The sequence below is a fragment of the Ammodytes marinus genome, assembly GCF_949987685.1.
Source record: "Ammodytes marinus genome assembly, chromosome: 2".
NCBI lineage: Eukaryota > Metazoa > Chordata > Actinopteri > Uranoscopiformes > Ammodytidae > Ammodytes > Ammodytes marinus.
In genome coordinates, this window is record NC_137231.1 from 9,091,814 (window position 1) to 9,114,721 (window position 22,908).

Sequence of the window (22,908 nt, forward strand, 5' to 3'; positions counted from 1 at the left end):
GGCACAAACAGGCAAAGAAGCAAATGTCCACAGTGGAAACGTCGCCGCCGGGTGATGTTGCCGTGGCAACCTGTTCTCCCAGACACAATGCCAGGCAAGTGATACTAAAGGAAGTCTCACCACGAGCACTAGGAGAGAGAGAGAGAGAGAGAGAGAGAGAGAGAGAGAGAGAGAGAGAGAGAGAGAGAGAGAGAGGGATTCTAATACTAATGCAAGCCAGGGCCACAGGCAGCGCTGGGTTATCTTAATGATGATTCTAATGGGCTCTAATGGAGGCAGGGATCAGATCAGCCCATCCCTCATTAAAATAACTCTGCAAGCTAGGACACTTAAGCACAGACAAACACATGCATGCCACGGATGCGCACAACAATGTTACACACATACAAATACACTATAGTCAGCGTCTTCATTATGTGATGGGCAGAAAATCTGACCATTTTTGGAGAAATAATGTTCTTCGCTACAGAACTGATGACAGGTTTCTAGGTTGTGGTCTTGGTTATTGTGGTTATTGTGTGATTGCCCTTTAATCTACAGATGATTCTTTAGCAGAAAGAAGGCTGTCAGCTGTATCATTACATATGTATTTATACAATATTATATATACTGTATATATACAGAATATATTCATATAGTATTATATATATATATATAAGCATTGTCCCCTCAAGGCAAAATCACACAACTTTCAACTGGAGTTTCAAGCAAATAAACAAACTGCCAATTTTGGCATTGTTTTGTCTTTTTTTTCTCAGGACATGGAAAAAATACTTTCCCTGCGTTCACATTCTGAGTAAAACAGTAGGCAAGCCACAGGCAGTCATGTGAAACAAATGCCATACGAGTGTCCTTACAAAAAACGCGCTGTCCTGAAGCCCTGTCCCGCAAACCTGAACAGATGGTGTGAGTGCGTCAAGCAGGTTGGAGGTGGCACACCCCCCCTCCACACACACCATCCCTGTAAGCTGGGTTAGTATACCAGGGGGACAGGGACATTCCCTAGGGAGGTGTTGGCAGGTTCTGCTCACCAGATGACATCTCATCCCAGTATTGATCTTTTTATAGTTGTTCCTGTGGCCCTGATTACGCGGGGGAATTGGGCTTTTGCCCTGTGCACACGTGCTTGGCTTTGCAGCGATACGGTGGCTGGTGGTTGGAGGAGTGGAGGGACACGGGGACCTAGGCAGCAGACGGACAACAGGCCGCTGGGACTCTCTGGACATGACTGATGTGTCCAGTGGGGAGTCTGGGGTGAACACAGTGTCGCTCCACAGCTGTTCCTGCCTCCTATATCCTTCACTTGTGACCCTGTTTGTCCCTGTGGAACATCTGGAGAGCTGGCACCGCTCTAGTCCTATGTGGCCTTTACGCAGCCAGATGGCCCAGCTTGAAATGGCTTGGACCAGACTGGAATGGCTGCTTGGCCCTGAGCTGAACTAGGAGTATAGCATTATGATCCAAGAGATCTCAATAAAGGATAATGTGGCTCCTTGCTGAGACCAGGATATCCCACTAAATCATGGTCTGTTGACACACGCCATGTCAAGAACACTTAAGTACAGGCCCTGAAGGTCGGCACTGCCCACTTTTGGTCACAAATGCTTTGAGTTACAAAAACCATAGCATTTGGAAGTTTATTTTTAGCCCCTTTATTTTAAACACACACCTGGTTATACCTGCAAATGGACCCAACGACTTCATGAATGCGTTGAGGGCACTAGAGAATATTTTCTCATTCAGTCACTCCAACCAAAGCCCTCAGCAAACTAATGTTCTGAATGCAAATAAGTGTGTTCCATAAATTACCTGCTCACTTCTGACACAGTGCCAGTATATACAACAGCCATGGAAATAGAAGCTGTATGCAAAAAGCCCTTTTCAGATTAGATACGAGGGTATGCAAATTCTCCGTGTGACAAGGGGGGTCTGGGGCTAAGAGAAGCTTAAGGCTACTGGGTGTTTTCATTTAATAGGCAAACACCGCGGTTCACTCCCTTCATGGCTTTGCCAAAGCATAAACAGTCAGGGCACTGATAAAATAAGGACATGAACAGACAGATATTCAAATAGAGTGGCATATCTGCTAAAAGACGTTGGAGGATGCAGAAGGTATGTGAGAATGCACGCTGCCTTCATCCGCCTCCCGCTGGCTTTGGTTGACAGAAATATGCTGCTGCTCTTGACGGTTGAGCTCACAATGATTTGGTTTTTGTACCTCTCTAGACAAGCAATCTGCACAGAGCCAGGGCTTAGCTCACGAGTGAGTGACTGTGGAAGATGGCTATAACAGATACCGGCAGAAGGCAGGAAACCGCAGTCTTGCCAATCAACACTTCACTGCGGTGAGGTACCCGGTCATAAGAAGAAAAAAAAAAGGTGGGGTGATTTCCACAAAATGATTTGGTACGAGACAAACAGAAGGACAGAGCGGTGTTGAATCATTGTGCTAATAATAAAATCAGAGGAGAAATTTGCAATGGCTTGCTTTCCCCTCACACAATCTAATCTGCCTCGAGCATCTCCAAGCTGGTAACGAGGGGAGCCAAGGCGGCGTTTTTGCAAATCACTCAGAGATGTTAATGGGGGAGTGGTCGAGGAATAAGCCGGCCAAGATAGCTAAAGAGTGGGGACAGCTGGCACGTTTCAATTATTTGTCTCTTCGCTGCGGCTCACAAAAGGAGTGGATGGCACTGTGCAGTATGGGGACGGGTGTTAAGCTGTAACACGTTTACAGTCAAAGCCTAGGCATAAATTGAGAACCTAATGTTAATTTCAGAGAGCTGGCAGCTCAACATGCGGATTGAATCCTTTTTCTCCTGTGCATATCAGATCCCAAATCAAACACCAGCCATATGGTGCAGGACTCACATGCCATTCACCTCTCGTGGTACATATGCCGATGTTGTGAATGGGAGATAAATGACATGAAACGCATCCTAAAATAAATCCTAAAAGGGATAGTAAGGGAGTGGTCTAAATGTTAAAGCTGTAGCGCGTAACTTTTTCATATCAATGAATGTTGGGTAGCCTTATCAGCTCCAAAACACTTGTATTTCTCAGTACGGCAGCGTTACAAACTGGTGTCGCCCCATAACACTGGCTTAGGAGCTCCAAAACCCCCCCCCCCAAAATGTTTTTGATTCTACTGCTAATAAAAAACCTGGACGTACAGCAGAAGATATGAAATCCATGCACGATCACCGAACGCTATCACCATGTAGATGCGCCGACACTGTTGTTGTAATACCTCAGAATTCCTCATGGGGCGACAGCAGTGACACACTATAGATTTAACTGTATGGATGGTTTTATGTCATGTACAGTCCATTAGTGCTGTGAAGCCCCTGACTAACCCTTGGTTATGATGTACTGCATAGAAACAGGACGGCTCCACACACTCAACACTTCCCTGTTCTTCCCGGTAATCTCCATCAGGACTCATCTCCCCTGCAGAGCTTGTTTGTGTCCGAGGTTCATGTGCTCTGAGCCTGCCATCAGTCTTAGTGTCTTATGAACACAGCCGGGTCACTAAAGGTCACTGCCACTGGGCTCTACTAAATAAAAGGCTTGGACATCTTGAAACTTTCAACAGAGTCTAATGGCTCCTCTGACACACGGCGGGCCCACCCTGCCAGCCTGGAATGTGACCCCCTTTTCACTGTCACTGACCCACCACAGACCCTCCTGACCATTCTTGCCCTGAGGCTGCTGCTGTGGACAGACAAGCCAACAGGCAGGGGGAGGGGGGCGCAGGGAGGGGGGCATCTGAACTTTAAGGAGAGTATTTTGTGTTATAAAAAAGAAGAGGGGGGAGGGTGCCTTCAGGAGTTATTTGTGCAACGCCGCGAGCACTAGCCTTATCATTTCATTAATTAGCATGACACGCCTGCCTGATGGACTCGAACGCCGCGGCGGCAGCTGTCTCAATTGATTACAGCAGTGGACGTGGCGCCGCAATTACGGAGGTGACTGGAGACAACGGCTGCCACTTCTAATAAAGGACTTAACTCCTGCTTCCCACATCACAGCACAGCGGTGGGAGGACAGTGGCAGCCTCCCTGTGTCTCCCGTACCTTTTAAAAACCTTTTCAGTCTCTCCATGGGCCGCACTGGAGGCTCAGTGTGGGCTGTGCTTCTCCAGCAGCGTGTCAGCTTTACTTAAGCTCGCACAAACGCCCGAGCAGCATCACTTTGGTGCCCCACAGGAAAGCATCCTCTATTAGCCCACCAACCGGCTCATAAGCCACGGAGAATGGAAAGGAAAGGAAGTATGAAAGAAAGAAAGAGGGAGAGGGAGAAAGAATGAGTCGTAGGAGACACAAAGACGTGGAGATTTTTTTTGTTGCCAGCAGTCTTCAAGTCCAAGCAGAAAACGGAGGGAGTAAGTGCTCAGCAATGTAAACAGAGGCACAGCTTTTCCAGCCTCATTTCATGTATGAACATGCATGCAGCCCACATGCCTCTAAGTGGATATAATATTATCTTTCAGTGCCGTACTGATTACTTCTCAATGGAAGGGAAATGGCTGGGTGAAAATCCTTCAACAAATCCTAAGTGGCATGACAGTGGGCTGAAAGAGCCTGCATGTTTTTCTTTTCCTCCTCCATCTCCATTTTCACTCCCCCACTCAGAAGGCAAAAGGCAACAATTGGAAGCTGACAGCTCCTAACCATTCACCATACCTCATTCACTGTTTTGACATTTGCAGCCTTTGTTATTTAGTGCAATGACAGGGGCAGGACAACACATTTGCCAACATATCATATTTCCTCCAAGTGTTTTTACAGATACAGGGGGTTTGAGTATCACAAGCTGTGGTTTAGACTAAGACGTTGCCTGAGCTACTCACCTGCTTCACGCAAACAGAGCAGCCATTTTTCTTAATGTCAAATAATACCCTATGACAGCCAAGAATGCTGAGGCCGCTTGCTTTCACAAGTGGTGGTATTCTATAGGTGGCAACAGCCAATAACAAATACACCATCATCAACAACTGCCAGAGAGCCAGATCGTCAATCAACCCCCACATTTCTACTTAATGTCATGTTTACATGTTGAAGCATCCTGTTTTTACAGGCCTGGGCTGCTGATCTTCATTTTACTGATCAAAGCTCTGCGTTCTCAGTCACACAAAAGATAACATTTTACATGACAGCATGTTACAGGGATTTCAATGCGATGTTTTCAGAACGTTTTCTTGATAAAATATCAAATTGATTCATCAATTCATGTTTTTATCAATTTACTGAATTGATTAATCGGCTAATCATTGTATTCAGTATATATACAGGCGTACTGGTAATTTACCATTTGATATTCTGTAACAGATTGTAAAGCCTCTCTAAATGATCTACAGTGTATGTGAAATCTCCCTCGCAGGGTGGGCAGATGCAATAAGGTAAGGTCTTGGTGGACTATTTGTCTAAATATAGCACCCCAGTGAGCATGAAAGTGCTTACGCTTAAGTTTCACATATCTGCAGGTCCCCGGGGAAACTCATTGTCCGGTATAGACACATTGATGTAATCAATGCCTCCTCTATAGGAGGACCCTGCTGTTGAGAGGCTCGCAGGGTGCTGCTGGGTAATTAGGCTTACAGATGGAGACCCAGCAGCTGTTGAAGACTTAGAGCTGCTATTTTCCCCCAGCTAATGGCAGCATGCTAAAAAAGCTACGTTCTTATGAGCTACAAGACAGCTTTTTGTCTGCAGAATTTGGAGCTGCCATTTTTGAAAGTAGACTTGAAAAAGAAAACCCTTGCACTATTCTTTTTTGAGGGGGTGGGGAGATGATAGACATGTTAAGGCTGATGACACACACTTAGAGGCCAAGGTGGGGATGTTTGAAATAGCTTTCATACAGAGCTTAGCTAGACAAACACACACACAAAAGCCTCCTCCAAATCATCACTCCCCTCCCACTCCCAACCACCACTGCGGGAAAAGAGTGACAATTGGAGGGTGTATCAGGTTTGCAAACATTTGCCGTCAGTCCTCGCACCCCATTCATCATTTTTGATTAGAGAGAGAGAGAGAACATGACAGAAAAAAGAATGATAAAAGAGAGCCAGGCTGGGGAGTATGAAGGAGGTAGAGGTTAGTTAATAAGGCAGAGGAGAGGGGAAGAGAGGGAGCAGAGGCCAGGGAGTTGTGTCAGGTAAACTAATGGAGACAAGGCCCGGATGCTGACCTGTGGGGCTGCTGTTAACCCAGAAGCATTGTCTGCCCACATCTCCTCTAAGCCCTAGCCACACATACAGGCAGGCAGCAACACGTGCACACAGAGAGAGATGGGAGCATCTGGGCCTAGCCTCCCTGAACCATAGTGGACAAGGAACATTAACAAAAGCCTGGGCTGTTTTCAGGACTGCTTCTTTTGAGTTGCCACGTTTTCACTGTGGCGTTTACGAGCGCAGCAATGAAGAATTGATTTGTTTGGAGTGTGAATGCGGCGTGTCACTTTGGGGAAATGTGTGAATGTGAGTATGTCTGTGAGGAGAGGAGAGGGGGGAGAAGGAGGGGGAAGGGCACACGGTGAAACAGGAGCGAAATTGGACTCCAAGACGAGCCAAATCACTCGCGAGATGAAACAGACTACACCAAACACAAAACAACAAACAACACAAGGCCCCGGAAAAGTGTCGAGCAAGGCAAGGAAGGCTGGCACAAAGCAAAAAAAACACAAAAGAAAAACTGACACAAAACAAAACACACTTGCCTTTCTGCTCGACATATTTCCGACTGCAGTTGACAACACAACACTGAAAGAGTTAGAGGAATCAAAATCAAAGCGCCAAGTGTGTCTGACTGTTTCATGAAGCCGTGTCGAAGCGGAGGCACCACACCGCGTCAAACCCTGTAAATTCTCCTGAAAGCCTCCTCTCTCTCTCTCTCTTTCCCCTTTAGCAGACAGTGCTTGGATTACTGTGTGCAGCTAAAAAGGTGAGTGCTGGGAGTGACACACTTGAGGGTGTGTTTTGAGCACCATAAAGTATCAAGACCCAGATGGCTCATCCCCCCTGAAAAACATGTCCACTCTACCTCGGCTCCAGCAGCACCTGCTACCAGGATTAGATTCAGTGCTATACGCCAACCCCGGGCACACTAACACAGCGTGCCACAAGCTGATAAGGATCGCAGGGCACTTGAGCACTTACTCCGCATTGAACAGTTGATAAGTCAATACCTCTATCATGAGTGATAGAGATAGGCATATATAGATCTGTTCCAAAAACACAGGGAGCCACATTTATGGTTATTTGTCGCTGTGGGGCCTCAACAGATGTGGTCTTTTGAAGGTCGATAGCACTGCTGGACTGACACTGAAAATGGCTGGTTTTGGTTATGCCACCCAAAATGTTTATATACAGTATTACATTCTTGTTTGATTCTTTTTTTTAAATACTCTACAAACAAAAAAGCATAGACATATTTTTGAACACTAAAATGATCCCATTCCTAGAAGCAATTTAAATATTAATGTCAAAGTGTATTGATGGATAATCAAATTGCTCCACATAAGGGTTTTTGAGTGGAAAAAACTGTATAAAACTGGAAATGCTACTATATGTACTGTATGTGCTCATTCTAACTGATTTATGTAGTGGTAAAAAAAAAACCCAGCAAGACCATATATCGGTCTAACTCTGGCTGATACTGCTGCTAGGGCTCTGTACACACCCCTCCATTGGGTCATAGTGTTGGAGCAATGTCTCCAAGTCTTTCCAAAAGCAAACAGCAGTGAAATCCCAGTCCTGCTGCTGCTCAACCCTCAGCACAGCAGCACTAACCCAACAGCCAGGGCGGTTGGAGCCCGTGCTCTGCTGAATGGAGTATTACAGTCAGTCAGAGGCCATTAGGGGCCCCAGCACCAGGGCCCAGTGCGGGGAATTCACCAGTAGCCAAAAACAACAGCCAAACAGATGACCGCTTCAACATCGGAGGGAGACCAGACCACACTGTGCATGTTCTTCTTTTTTTTAACCTTCCCTGAAATGGCCAAAATGCAGGGCCCCCTTGTCTAAGCGAATTACTGTCTGTCTAACAAACACTGGGGCAATTAATGGCACTCATGCCCAGTGAAGTACAGGCCCAAAGCCCTCTCTCAGCAGAGCGTGTCGGGTTACTGCTTTCACCATGTGTTGAGTTCAAGGCTAATAGCTAGGCTCTATCGCAAAACCACCCCAAACTTTGTTTAACATACTGTACTAGTCCAAACCTGTGGTATCGCTTCTAGACAGAGTGGCTCTGATAAGCCCCTGACAGAAACATGGATGCTAATATTCCACCACTGGAAAGGTATGGAGCTCAGAATTACTGAACAAACATTAGAAGAGGACCACCCATCAACTTAGGGGAAAATACTTCATATGGCAGGCTGATTTTTCTGTTTGATTTGGGGATCTTTGTTTCCTGGGTTCATCTCCCCTACTCTCTAGAATCCTCTCTGGCACATTCTTCTAATGCGTGGATGTCCTTGTCCGTCATGGAATCTGAAGCATTTTACATTCGTTCTGTTCCCTGGCTATGCTTTTCCCATCTTTGTAAGCCTGTGTGTGTGAACTGCTTCCCAAAATGTCCAATCCATTACAAGCATGTTTGTAATATCCATCTCGGCTGACGACTGTCCCCTTGCCAGCGATTGTACATTATCCAAGCGTCGTGTTTGGCCACAATCGTTTACCATCTGGCTCTGTCAATGAGCGTTACAGCCCTCATCTGCAAACAACATTGGCTCTGAACCGCTCGACACAGATGAGCTTAAAACGCGCAGAGAGGCAAACTGGGATCCTTCAAACAAATGAAGGGCGGGGGGAGAAAACCCCACTCTCTCTCTTTCTCTGGCAGATTGACTGGAGCCTGGAATAAAGGATTAAAAAACAAGAAAACCTGCAAGTGATCACAGTCGACACGCTTTACATTTCAGGCCTGACAGTAGTGATAAGACGCTGGTCATGTATTCTCCCAAGTAAACAATGAAAATGGATTCCACACTGCAGCTGGCTGCGTCTCCATTGGAGGAGGAGGATTAAGATTAGACTGAAGATGTGATGAGAGCTGCTGCTCTCTAGACTTATCCTTCCTAAATCATTTTCTTTATCCCCTTTAAAAACATTAATAAACACACAAGGAGCTTATATTCATTTTACACAATGGTGCTCCCCTGTTGAGATGGGAGTCAACCTGTGTTTCACAGGTTGGTCAGCTAACTGCAGGGGATGCAGCTTATCTGCCAAAAAGCACTTCTCTTGTCAAAGAGCCTCACTCACTGATGAAGCAGCAGCTCCCTGCACATGGGTAATACCTTGGTTAATAGAAAAGGAGGAAACTAGAACACAGTAAGACTATTGCTAAGAGGGGTCGGGTTCAGCATGCAGGTTTGTCAATGGTAGCCTATTTCTTTGCTTGTAAAAGCAGTTTATTGAATTATCTTCTCTCCGGAATGCTTTACGCACTGAGCTGAGCCAGAATCACATCATCATATCAAATCAATATCTTGAACCTTAGATCTCAATGACAGTAATCCTGTTATGTGGTTTCAACAATGCCTTCTCCCTGCTGTGTGTTTGCCAGTGATGGCTGCAATAGTAGAAATGGCAGCGGAGGTGGAATGGTGGGTAATGCTGCTGATGGTGTGACAGCCAACGTGTAGTAGGTGACGGGACTCATGTCATGGAAAGGCCAGGAGGGCAGTAAGATGGCATTTCATCATCAACCTGAACTGAACCGACAATGTTGAAAAGCATCAGGGGAGCACTGGCCTCTGTTGTGTATAGGAGATGGCTTTGCGGTTTCATAGTAATGCTCACTATTATAAGCAATTCAATATCTTCAGCGTTGACTTTGTCTTAAACACTGCCAGTCCCTTTGTGTATGACAGCAAGGTGGTAAGCATGACACATCCCTGGCATCATACATTCAAGATTTATAGTGAAAGTGCAGCAGCCAAAATGGTGGTTGTGCCCTTGATAACCTATCCCAAAACTCCCTCATGGCCTTTAGTGATTTGGTAATCGCTCCCTCTCCACAGCTAAAACCCAATCCATATTCAGTCAATGATCACAGAGCCCAACAATGGAGTCTAATCACACAGCTATCAATGTGACTCCCATTGCATGTCACAATAGCTGATCACCACCACCCACAGGCTGTCTGACACAGATGACAGCCACTGATGGGACTGACAGACAGGTGTCAAGCATTCTGACATGTAATGGCTAACATAGACAAGAGGGAGACATACATTGACTATCTAGCAGAGGTTCTGTTTCAAGATTGAAGCTCTACCTACAATGACCCAATACTCTAAACACAGGCTGAATGAATATTTCATGCATACCGGACACTTTTCTAATGGACATAGTAGTTCTCTATAGGGGCCACAGAGTGCACATGGGGATAGCATGACATATCAGCAATGGTTTTTACAAGCCAGCTAATTGCAGTGCCTAGAAAATCAGTGAGTGTCTTTGAAAAACAGGCGGCTTGTAAGAGCTAGTGTGTGTTCTGACATCACTTCCTGCATCGCACAGAGCCAAAACAATCCCCTTCAGTCAGCTTTTCAAGGTGCCGGGCTATAGAGGGATTGTGGGTAATGTGGCTCGGTCCCTTTGACTGCCTGCCACTCTACATAAATAATACATGGCAATGTAAGCGCAATTTAAAACGCTATAAATATTGAAGAAGAATTAAAATAATTTATGAAACGGCGCAGTGTAACAGGATGTGTGTTGAGTGTATGTGTGTGTGGGAGTGTTTTGTCTCCTCTCTCTCTCTCTCTCTCTCACGGCGTATGGTGAAACGATGGGCAGCAGCGATGCAAGCTGGGAATTCTGTAATTGCTTTTTCTGTCCCTGAAGCGGGCCGTCCCGCTTTAAATCAAAAAAGGCAATCTCTGTCAGTAATGGCTCAATTAATAATTAAACACGTGTCTTATCTCCGCCGAGCTCCCCCCTATTTATTTTCATCCCTCCAACAGGGATGGCTGCACAAACAGCATTAGCACTATCAATAAAGGCAGCATTAATATCAGCCGCTTTCTCTAAAAACAAATCACCCAGCTCATAAGCAGTGCTATATGTCTGTGTGTATGGTAATAACCCAAAGATTAATAAAGAAAAACAAGCCATATTCCTTGGTTTTCTCCTATGTTGCCAAATTATTTCTTCTCCCTGGCCTCAACAGTGTGCGTTAGCTGACCCTGTATTCTGCTAGGATCTTGTAGCTTATTAATATTTCAAATAAATCAGGGGAAAACATGACTTGCTGTTCAAGCACAGTAACAAGTGAGGTCGTTTTAGAAGCACTTGAAATTGTTTCTTTTACGCATCCAAACATACCAACCTCCCTTTAAAACATTGTGTGACTTTTACAAATGAGTTCCCAAACCCCCAAAACACCAGGGCCTGACCATAAGTGCTATGTCAATACAGGAACATTGGTCTTCTTGATAAAGGAAAGCATGTCCTGCAGGCTTGCCTGGACGTTGTCAAACAAATCACAGAAAGGCACTGTGGAGGTGAGCTTCACCAGGCTCAGATTCCACAGCAGTGATGGTTGCTTTCAATTCCAGCACTTGCTAATCTGGCTGCTGGGTGAAATCCCCCTGCAGCCCTTGTTGTTTTTCCAGCAACATGTCTGCCCTCCAGTCATCTAGCCTTCCTGCTAGCCAAACACACTCTCTCCATCTACCTCCACTCTATCCCCGATTCAACGGCGGCAGAAAAAAGCTGATTTGTTGGTCAGAGGGGTCAACCTCCATTCATTATTTAATGGGTGAGAGGCTGCAAACAGTGGGGCCGGCTGGCGGGGTTAGTGATACATTACATTGACCTGGCCAGAGGAGAGCTGCCTGGCCGAATACAAACATGCTCCCCCATCTACTTCACTATGCCTGGGCTGCCCTCAATCCCCCCTGCCCCTGACCTTTACTGCTCCCTTTCCAATCACCATCCTTCCTTTTCTTCCATCTACTGCATTCACAATACAGCAGGCTAGACTGTGTTTCATTTTGCTGAAGCTTGCACTGTAGGAGCGGACCAGTAGCTACGAGGTGGTGCAGGTAACTCAAGAGGAAAACGGAGGAGGAGGAGGAGGGCGGCCATAGCTCTTTTTATTGACATGCTGCAAACAGCGGTGGCGGAACAAAGGCCACTCAGCACCTATTGAGAGAGCAGGCCTGCAGACAGGGTGGTTGATTAGCGATTCGACACGGGGACCCTGGACTGTGTAGCACATAATGAGAGCTTAGGGAGAAAGCCATGAGCCAATGGGGGGGAAGGAGGTACAGTCGGAGGCAGGCGGAGGATAGAAGAGAGGGGGAGAGAGGCGGGGTTCTACCATAAGGAATTGATTTCCCCACAATAGCAGATTGATACGAGTTGAGAAAAAAAAGGCCCTCCATAGGAAAAAAAAGGCAAATGTATGGGGAGATCCTAAATCCTTAAGCTACAACATTTGGTAAAGTGTTTATGTATAAACAGTTAAAGGATAAGCCCTAAATCCACTGCCAAGCTAAATCGTTTATGCATCTTTTTTTTCGTTTGTTTGTTTACTTCTGTGTCAATTAAGCAAATTATTCCGACATCCCTTGACGAGCGAGGGAAACTAAAGTGAGGGGGATTTTTGCCTTGGTGTCGAAAAGCTTCTTTATCTCCGAACACCACAGTAAGTAGTAACCACAGTTTGCACCTTCCTCGCGGCCTCAGAGAGATGTTAACAGGGTCAGATGCGCATGATGGGAGTGTGTGTGTGTGCCTTTTTTTTCCCTCATCGTCTTCGTCTGCACGCTCTCTCCTTCCTTTGTTCCACTCTGTCTAATCCAGTATGTGTGGGCCGGTAAGTTTAATGGAAACAATTTATTAAGTCCGGCTTAAAATGCCATCTGCAGCTAAGCCTCCCCAAAGCCGCTAAGCTCCTGGTTTCGCCCCAGAGCTTGCTGTGTTCACGCTTACTGTAATGCTCTGTTTAAAATGAGCACACCAGGTCAAAATTAATCAGGATTACAAGGGCACAAATCCACTTCAGAAATGGGTTTTCTACCAATCTTTCTCCCTGCTATCCCAAGATTCCCCAGGTTTGTCTAGTGGACCGGTAACACACAACACAGGTTTTACCCCTCACACCATGGGCAGGTAGCACCTAGCTAGCTAGTACAAAGGGGGCAATGCAAGATGTTTCCTATACACTATACCTATTAGTCTCAAACCCACAGACACAACATTCAACACAGCCACTGCAGATTCCAAAGTGTTCCTCCTAGATATTTCTAGCTGCTGACGGCTAGGTGATAACTCCCAACAACTTCCATAGGTGCAGCGTGGTGAAATGTTATAAGGCAGCCCTACCAGTGAAGTGTTTATCTGCCCTCTGTGGAGGTGGCATGTGCTCAGTAGCTACATTTAGCTTCTCATTCGCCTTCAAGCAAGTGACAGCGTTAAACTCTGACCTGCTATTCAATAAGGGCCCTGAGTTGAGCACAGGTTTTCAGAGTGCTTTGACCTAAACATGCCATCCTCCAGGAAATCAATAATTTGCAGGAGGTTTAAGACCGGAAATAAACAAAAAAACAATAACGGTTGGATAACGCTTGCCCTTTTCTGTGCCTTCCCGCCTCATAACCACAAACACACAGACATACAGCAGAATGTGTGCTAGCACTTCGGTAAAAACCATCCAAAGAGAACTGCACAGTATGTGCTGTGTTAATACAGATATACTATTATCTTGCGCCATTATTGGTACCGCTAGCTTGCAACTATAATAGGTTGTCAGCAGACTAACGATGTAGAAATTACAAGAAGTAAAAATGAGCGAAAAAAGGCAAGTGTGTCTGGGTTTTGCCCAAGACCATGTTCTGTGTGCATAATTACAGTGCTCTGCCTTCGCTGATTACAATGTTGGTCTTTCCTCTCCCCTATTAATCCTACACTGTTTCATTAACATGACAGACTGTGGGCCTGTGTGCAATTTGGGCTTAACCTCAACTGTTTTTACCCCTTGCAGCTTACCAAAATAAAGCACAGAAAGGCACACTATGTTGAAAAGCAAGGAAGGTATAAAAAAAGACAACGCTCATTACCTAGAGAAATGTACAAGCCAAACATCATCCAAACATTATATATTTATGTGTGTGTGTGTGTGTGTGTGTGTGTGTGTGCATCTGTCTGCCAGCCAACAGCTCGACAGGCCTGGTGATCAGAGGAAAGCAGGCTTTTCATTGGTCCCACAGGACCGTGAGCGAGACCGGTAATGGGACACATACGCTGCATTCTAAACCAGAGGAAAACAGCCTGTGGGCTTGCTCTGCATTACACACACACATTATACACATACACACACACACACACTCACACACACCCACAGAAAAACCCATCTAAGCCCAAAACAAACACTGTCCCAGAATCCATTGCAGCACAAAACAACAACAACATTGGAATGGGAGAGGAGAGTCTATCTGGTGGCAGCTCTGCAAAATGACAGCATGATAACTTCTTCTTCTTCATCATGGCCAAATCTCTTCATCAAACTGCTGATTTCTTTAGCTGCCTCACCCTCTCTAACCCCTCATTCTAATCTGCTTCCACACTACTGTTTTCTTCCAAACAGGATTGCGTTGATCTTTGTCACAATCAGAGGGAGACTCTGATTGGATTATCTGGATTGTAATTCCTCGGGTCCTAATCCTCAACCCTGTGTGCACATTAGCCTGATCCACGGAGGCCTTAGTTCACCAGCTGACACGAAAGGGGGTGTTTGTCTAGCGTGTGAATTACTGTGTAGGCTAAGTCTGTGTATGTGCCTGCTGTACTAGCAGTGCTCCACGGCTGAGTTTGGTAATATGCCGCCATGTTCTGTACGGGCATGCAGGGAAAAAAAAAACCAAGTCAACACCCTGACAGCTGACAACAGTAGTAGACTAGCAGCCCGGAGTGCAGAGAATATATGGAGTTGGACGCGGTCTAGTCGTTTTCTAAAAGCGAGTAAATCTGGAAGTCATCGCCATTGTGAAAGGCTGGTTTCACAAGGTCTGCGCTGGTCACAGGTCATCTACATCAATCTACCAGCGGGCCTGCTTTCTCTCTCCTCCGTGTCAACCATACTTTTCCCCTCTGCAGTCAGAGCTACTGGGCTAAGTCAAGCAACACTTTCATATGTCGTTGAGAGGGAATCTAGCTTTCACTGTGGGATGCTCTGATTTTGTGAATTAAATACAAACAAAAACCTGGTATTTGTGATTATCAAAAGACAAGAGGTAGATGTAGAGCGAGGCTACAAATCCGCCCTGCTATACTAATATATCAAAATACTAGGTTTCTTTAGTTTGACCCAGAATGCAAACATTTTTTCAAGCTTAACCACTGAACATTTTCAACAATTATTGGACAAATAAAAAGGATGCACACAGTAAAAGATGTCAAAGTGACATCCAATTTTACAGTTTCTCTTAGTCCAGTGTTGTCCTTCAGACATTGCCCCTCAAAAACTCTCCTCATATGGCCATAGTTTACACTGTCTGCACTCCCACCCCCCTCTCCCTCTGCTTGACTTAATGGCCCTGCTTTCTGCCCTGGGGGGACGTGGTCTGCATGCTGCTATCTGTCACTGGGAGGCTGATCGTGCCTCTCCTCCCTTTCCCTGCATCCACAACTTGTCACATTTCTCCCTGCTCTGCCCTGGCAAGCATCATTTGATTTGGTGAAAATATATGCAGTATACAGGTGCAGCAGACATTCTATGCCCACATGGTACTGTATACACCAACACATGTTTGTGGTTGGACTCGCGTGAACTACAAAAGCACAAAATCACGTCAAATCATGCATGAGCAAACAAAAGCAAAGGCCTCATAATCCACATATGTGCATATGTGAACAGTGACACACACAAATACACACACACAGTTTGTGGCGTCTGGGGCGCTGACAAAGCTCTTTCTCTCTCTTTCCTTTGGCATCCATTATGGCACAGGCCTGCTGTCAGAGAGCTTGTATTGCCTAAGGGAAGTTCTCATTTGTGGGAGCATGTGGCAGGGAGGCTCTAAATCCCCTCTAATGAACCAATATGTAGGAGGGCTAAGCCTTTGGCAGGGTCGTCCAAGAAACGCCACGCCACACCCAGGCAAAAATGCATGCATATGTAGTCACCAGACCTTGTTAATGTCGGCTGACATTTAAATCTGAATAGGAGCTACGGGATTAAGGCGGAGGAGAGTTGGAAAACCCAGTTACGAGAATGAATTAGGCAGAAGAGGAGAGGAAACATAGCGGGCTCTCTTACCTTTGGGTGTGGTGGGGGAAAAGAGCTTCTCCGATCCTACATCAGACACCTGGAAAAACAAGAAGGCAGACGGTTAGTGGATTTATCTGATGAGCTGAATCTGTTGCAAATTTCATCAATTTCTCCTTTTTTTTAAATGACTCATTCGATTCAAGATTATTCATCATAACTAATGCAAGCACTGACACACATTTTGCCAGCCCAGTCAAAGTCGTAGTCAGCCACAAATATTGCTACAACTGCTTGGAAGATAAGTCCAGCTGCACCACACAGCATTATACAGTCAATCAGCAAGAAGAGCACCCTCTGTACCTGATGCTCCCTGTCTGGCTTCTTCCTGTCGAGGTAACATTAGGTGGCACTGTTGTGCCACCTGAAAACCCTCATAAAAATGCTGTCAAAGACCAAGGAAGTCAGTAAGGTGGCTGCCTATATGCAGCATTACAGCACAAAGGCTCCTGCATACACACACAGCTGCACACAAATTACACTTTGTACTGCAATTTTCGGAAAGGAATAACATGATAAGAATGTAGTTCCACATCAGAAGCAATCTCCTTATTTAAATTTAAAAAAGAAATATCGAAGACAAAAAATGAAACAGACTATCTGTCAACAACATGAGCATTTATAGGGTAAAAAATAGTTGTCATCTATTTGGCTGATGTGACTGACAGTGTAAATCTGGTGGAATAGCTTGACTCACTTGTGGGAGAAAGGCTTCTCACTATGAAGCGATAATGGAATCTTCTAGAGTCTAGACTAAACACTGCATGGTATTTTCCCCTCTGCTTTATATATTTAAATATATCATGGTAAGCACCACCTCATTCAAAACACACCATACATTTTCACAAAAGAATACATGCTAACTGGCCAGATGGTGCATTTTTAAACAGTATGACCAAAAAGCATGTAAATCCACACAAAACCCACTATTGTGCAAAATACCGTAGCAAACAGTCCGTCTGCTTGGAAGATAATATTAACAAAGAAAAGCCTGCTCAGCCTGTAATATCAGCCCATATAGGGGTTTTGTTTAAAGCTATATGGTTTATCCCTTTGCTTTAGATCCTCTCATCTGGGTTCGGCCGGCGCACTTGTAAAAAGCTGCAAGAGCTGAACATATGTTCCTACCAAAGGGCCCGAGTGTGCTCGACTGCCACGCTTGTATTTTACGCTGCACAAAGGGAGCATATGTAAAGAATGAACAGTGAATCAGAGTGAGTGCAAGAGAGACAGAGACAAAAAGAGAAAGCAAATGATTTTCTAAACACAGATGGCTGTCCTTGGCATCCGTGTTAGTTCTTCACAAGTGTTTTGAGGACGTCCTCTTCTTTCCAAGACCTCCCTATTCCTCCTTCACTCACTGTGTTACTGTTCTCCGCAGTGTTTGTCTGTCTGTGCTTGATGTCTCGTCTCGGCGCTAACCACAACATTGCGGAACGAAAGCGCACATTTTCTCAACAATTTGCTTTATGCACACAGCAGCAGCTTTATAAAACACGGGGAGAAACCATAGTGATAGACAGCAAAGCAGACGTAAACAGTTGTGTCTACTAATGAGGTGATACAAAACAAACGATCTGTTGATAATAATGGAGAGATATTGGCCTTTCTCCTCAGAGTGCCCCCTGCAGGAGCACACCACACCGACAACAGACCTCAGTTCTGGACAAACAGACACAGAGATGACAGACCAGGCTGACAAGTTCTGGGTTATAGGAGCCAGCTCTCTGTATAAGGTGCTGCATGGAACATCAAACCCCGCTCCTCTCCACATAAATGGTGACTGTGTGGAGGGAGTCTCCACCTTTAAGTTCCTGGGAACTCACATCTCTGAGGACATATCCTGGTCAGCTAACACGAAAGCGGTGGTGAAGAAGGCCCAACAACGACTCCACTTTCTGAGGGTACTCAAGAGGAACAGACTGGAGGAGAAGCTGCTGGTGACTTTCTACCGCTCAACCATTGAGAGCGTGCTGGCCTTCTCCATCACTGTGTGGTATGCTGGCTGCACAGTGGCTGACAGAGAAAGGCTTCAGAGGGTGATAAGGTCAGCTGGAAATACTATTGGCTCTCCTTTGCCCTCCTTGGATAACATCGCCAGCTCTCGATGCCTCTCAAGAGCAAAGAAGATCATCCGTGACCACCTCCATCCCAGCCACCACCTGCTCAGCCTACTACCCTGTGGTAGGAGGTACAGGAGCCTGAAGAGCAGAACCAACAGACTGGCTAACAGCTTCTTTCCTTGGGCAATCAGGACCCTTAACTCTCATAAAACATAAAACATTAAACAGACATACATATACGCTACCTCACTTTCCACAAGTGCAATATGCTTTCTGCCTTTTAGATTTATTTATTATGACATTGCCTGTCCTTGTCTTGTTTCTTTTGTTATTTCTGTGTCTTGTTTTTATGCTGTTTTTGACTTAAATTGCTTGTCTGTTTTTTCTGTGTGTGTAATGCACTTTCGGTTGGCAATCCCAATTTTGTTGTATAGGTGACTGTGCAATGACAATAAAGACTATCTTATCTTATCTTATCTTAAGCCAAACTCGACAGCAACTACACTGCAAGGTTAACTAGTAAGCAGTGACAGTTAAGGGTGGAGTCAGTGAATCACTTTTTGTCAAAAAACAGTAGCCTATATATCTCCTTACGACCCGCTACCTGCCTAGGCTCTGTAAACGTGCATGTTGCCAGCTACAGTGGGCCCCCTTTGTTTATATACCCTTTGTGTACATACCACCGTACACACAGTTTTTGACGGACAGGTAGCGGATCGAGATATTCACTGATTTTGACAAAAAGCATTCTCCAGAATCACTGACTGCACCTTTATTTTGAAATGGATATCATTAGATTCTTTAGAAGTGTCATTTTTAGTGATGGCCTTTACCTTTTGCTAGAGCAGTTACGCCCATGTTAATTATGAGCCTAATAAACCGCAGTATTCATACAAAAGATTAGAATGGTTAACCAGTGTGTTTAAGCTAGTTCAATAGCTTGATGCAAATGCTAGAAGAGGTCAGTAACACCTCTTCAGTTTTGTCTTGATGAGCGGAAACATTTAAAGAAGAGCGAACACTCGAGCCGATTGGAGATGTTTCCTGTTTCCTCTTACAGTAGACCATAGAGGAAAGACAGAGTGTCGAGCATTGCCCTCTCTCAGTCTCCCAGAACCAGGGCGCCAGGCTACAACACAGGCTCTTTGTTAGCTTTGGACGACATTAAACGCTCCAGTACCAAGACTCAGCACTGCAGCAGCACAAACCTCAGCCTTGAGTCACGGCCCCCGAGGCACTGGAAGAAAAAATATGGGCTCAGGATGAAATGAAGCTTGTCAAATGGACACGGGAGCTGGCTCAGGGACTTGCTTTGTGTGGCACGGGGTCACAAAAGCAAAGAAAAAGACAGGGCTAGGTCATAATTCACTACAACAGTTAAAACAATTGCTATGACCGTATGAGCGGTTATCCAGAGAGCGAGAGGCAGACATAACGTTCCCGTGAAAGGAGAACAGAAAACGCTGTGTTTACCGTGTGCCAAGACGACCTGCTTCTCCTTATTCCTGTTCTGAGCGTTTTGATTGTGCAGTGGAGCAGTGAGCTGTTTCCAAACATATTCAACCAGTAACATCAACAAGGAATATTTTGGTTTTTAATGCTGTGCTTTGCACCTGCCAAGTCTGCATGAGTCAGTCGTATAATCCACAATTACAAGGCCGGCTTACAAAAGCACTTCTTAAAAAGGCATGTCAAAGCAGAGGCCCTGATTTGGCTAGCTGTTGTTTTTGTAGAAAACGTTCAGGGTTTTCGCTGGTCAAGTTGACATTTTTTCACGGGGCTGTGCTGCTGGCAGTCTGCGCCGCCTGCGGTTGTGGTGTGCAGAGGTCATGTATAACAAATTCTTCACACTCTCTTTGTTGAGGCAACCCCTGGCTGCCATTAAAAACAGACGGCGAAAGACGAGACAGAGGGGAAAATATATATAGAGAGAAAGAGAGACAGACAAAGAGAAAAAAAGAGGAGCAAAGGCCAGGTTTTCCAAAGGAAACAGGGAAATTTAACCATTAGAAAAAAAAAATAGGGGAAATTCAAGCCACATTGCCTGGGAGCCAAAAAAGCCCTTGGAGCGGGCCGCAGGAAGCCTGACCTTTGAGGGGGCCGTCTGCTATCTGAGCCTGGGGCTTCAGGGGCCCTGGCCTCCTCTCTAGAGGGCCGTCAGCAGGCCTCAGCTTTCCTTCCCTATTCTATTCATTAGCCATGCTTTATGATTCAGCTTCCTCTGAGCCACACAAGAGCTCCCTAAGGAAAGAGACTGCTGGAGAGACGGAGAAAAAAGGGAGTGAGACAGAGGGGAGGGGGGGAAAGCAAGAAGGAGGTCATAGGGCCCAGCCGGGGCCCAGCTCTCAGCAGCTGTGAAATCCTTCCGTTTCCTCGGCAGGCGTAAAAGGAATGAGGGGGGGAAGAAAAGAAAGAAAGAAAAAGAAGGGAGGCCAAGGGAGGGAGCCGGGCCAGTAAACCCAACCATCAAGAGTGCTTGCTCCCCAAGGAGCCACACCAAGAAACCATAATTCCAAGATTTAGGGAATGCCAAATTACAAATTACACTGCTGTTTGTTTTAAAAAGTCCCCCAACTTCCCTGAACAACCAGTGACTTATGGGGCTGCATACATCTCCAGATAATAGCAGAGCCGCAGTGGGAGAGCAGAGAGGCACAAACCCTCGCTGTAGCAATAAGTGAGACATTTTACAGCGAGTGGAAATGCCTTTGCTGTCACAACAAAGAAGAAAGCGAGGAGGGGGAAAAAATCTTTGCAAATATTTCACGTCTACATTTGTTTTTACTTGCTTCCCCTTTCACAACACATCCAGATAATTAATTTTGAGAATGTGAGACAAGCTTAATTGCACGTTTTTTTTCTTTCTTGTGTGTGAAAACGCTCCCTTGCTTAATTTGAGCACAATGGGCTGACTGAGCGAAGGACGATCCAGGCAACAAGGGAGGGCTGGCATAATCAACCGAATGACCTTCAGGCATACATTTATGAAAGACATTGATCAGTTAAGGCTGTGATTTCACCAAGACAGGAAGGTCAGCAATTACCCAGATTCAATTAACCTCATTTAGAAAAGACTGCTGAGAGACCAATTTCTCTTTCCCCACAACCTGCCCACACACTAAACCCCCCTTTGCTTTATATCAAACCATCCCCAGGCCGTCCATCTAACTTTGATCTCCTATTGCATGCCCGGCATTCCTTGGACCTGCGCAAATGATCTCCAAACAGGAAAGAGGTCTCGCAGCCAGCCCGAGGTTAGGAAAACTCAAGACTAAATCAAACCAAATCCCTCGTACAGTCTCCCTCATGCCAACAAACACAGGTAAAATCTTCCCCTTTAAAATCTTTCCCTGGTAGAGAGATACTTTCTTCTACACAGGCTGCCAGCGCTATCACAACAGCTGTAGCGTGAAAACAAAGAAACCTGTCAGTACGCTTTGTTGTGGGCTCATGCCTGCAAAGACTATAATTACAATTTAATTCTGAGTCATTTGGTTGCGTGCTGTGTTCTTCAAAGACTGTTGTCGGACAAGTGGTAAGGCGGCTAATCTCGGCACTTATATACCACAAACCAAAATGCCAGCCAAGGTTGTCAGTTCAATGTCAAAACCAATTTAGCAGGCAGCACAAAAGAGGACCAATCGCGCAAAAAAAGTACATATAGACAGGTGAAAATCAACTTAGCAGCCATTAGTGCAGCCGTAGCTAGGGGCACGCTGTCCTACTGCGTAATTGTGGGTAATAGAGCGTGGTAAACAAACGCAGCGCATTTGTTTTGCATGCTAAATGAGTGGGTCGAATGTCTCAGCGTAAGGGTGAAGACATCTGAGGGTCCACGCGGCCAATTTGTGCTGTATTGATGTGACATGGACATGGCACTAAAATACTTTCCAGATAGCATGGAGAAAAGAGGGAAAATACGCAGGGTCAAAACATGTCTGTCCATGTATTTACACTGACTGCATTCCCCCTACATACACACGCACATACGTACACACACACACACACACACATACGCACACTGTTAATTTGGCTCCCCGCGTGGTCTTTCATCACTGTCAACTTCCTCCTTCACTGCCCTCTCTTCCAATTTACCATTAACTGTCACCTGAAGTCCTGTGTTGCCTCTCTTTTCAGGTACAAGTACATACGTTATTGTTGAATTGACCAATGCTACAGTTGTTGAAAATCCTTAAATTATCCTAATGAGATATGTTTTCATGTAAATTGATTTAGTATGTCTCGTTTATACGTACACATATACAGTTTTAAGGTCACCCAATGATCTTGAGCACTGATATAAAGTAAGCAGTATTGACATGACAAAAGCACCTGCCAGTTAAACCCTACTCTGGGCCTGTTCGTAGTGGGGGAGAAGCAGCTTGTTTCGTTGCTAAACACCATTGGCGTCCACTCCGGGGCCCTCGACCCTTCATTCGTCATTCAACCCAAGACGTCCACTAATGCTACTTTAACAATAAACGCTGCATTAGCCATGCACAGCGGGGCCTACAGCTCCCAGGCTGCAACCGGGAGACACCAAATTAATTATCTCC

General features: G+C 45.5%; 1 protein-coding gene across 2 annotated transcripts in view; it reads right to left on the reverse strand.

Moving 5' to 3' along the window:
* fbrsl1 (fibrosin-like 1) overlaps positions 1–22,908 on the reverse strand; it is a 190,762-nt gene that overhangs the window by 19,208 nt on the left and 148,646 nt on the right. For both annotated transcript variants that reach the window (XM_080040480.1, XM_080040479.1), the window contains exon 5: positions 16,281–16,329. In XM_080040480.1, coding sequence (XP_079896606.1) covers positions 16,281–16,329 — 49 coding nt within the window. The remainder of the gene's footprint in view (positions 1–16,280; positions 16,330–22,908) is intronic.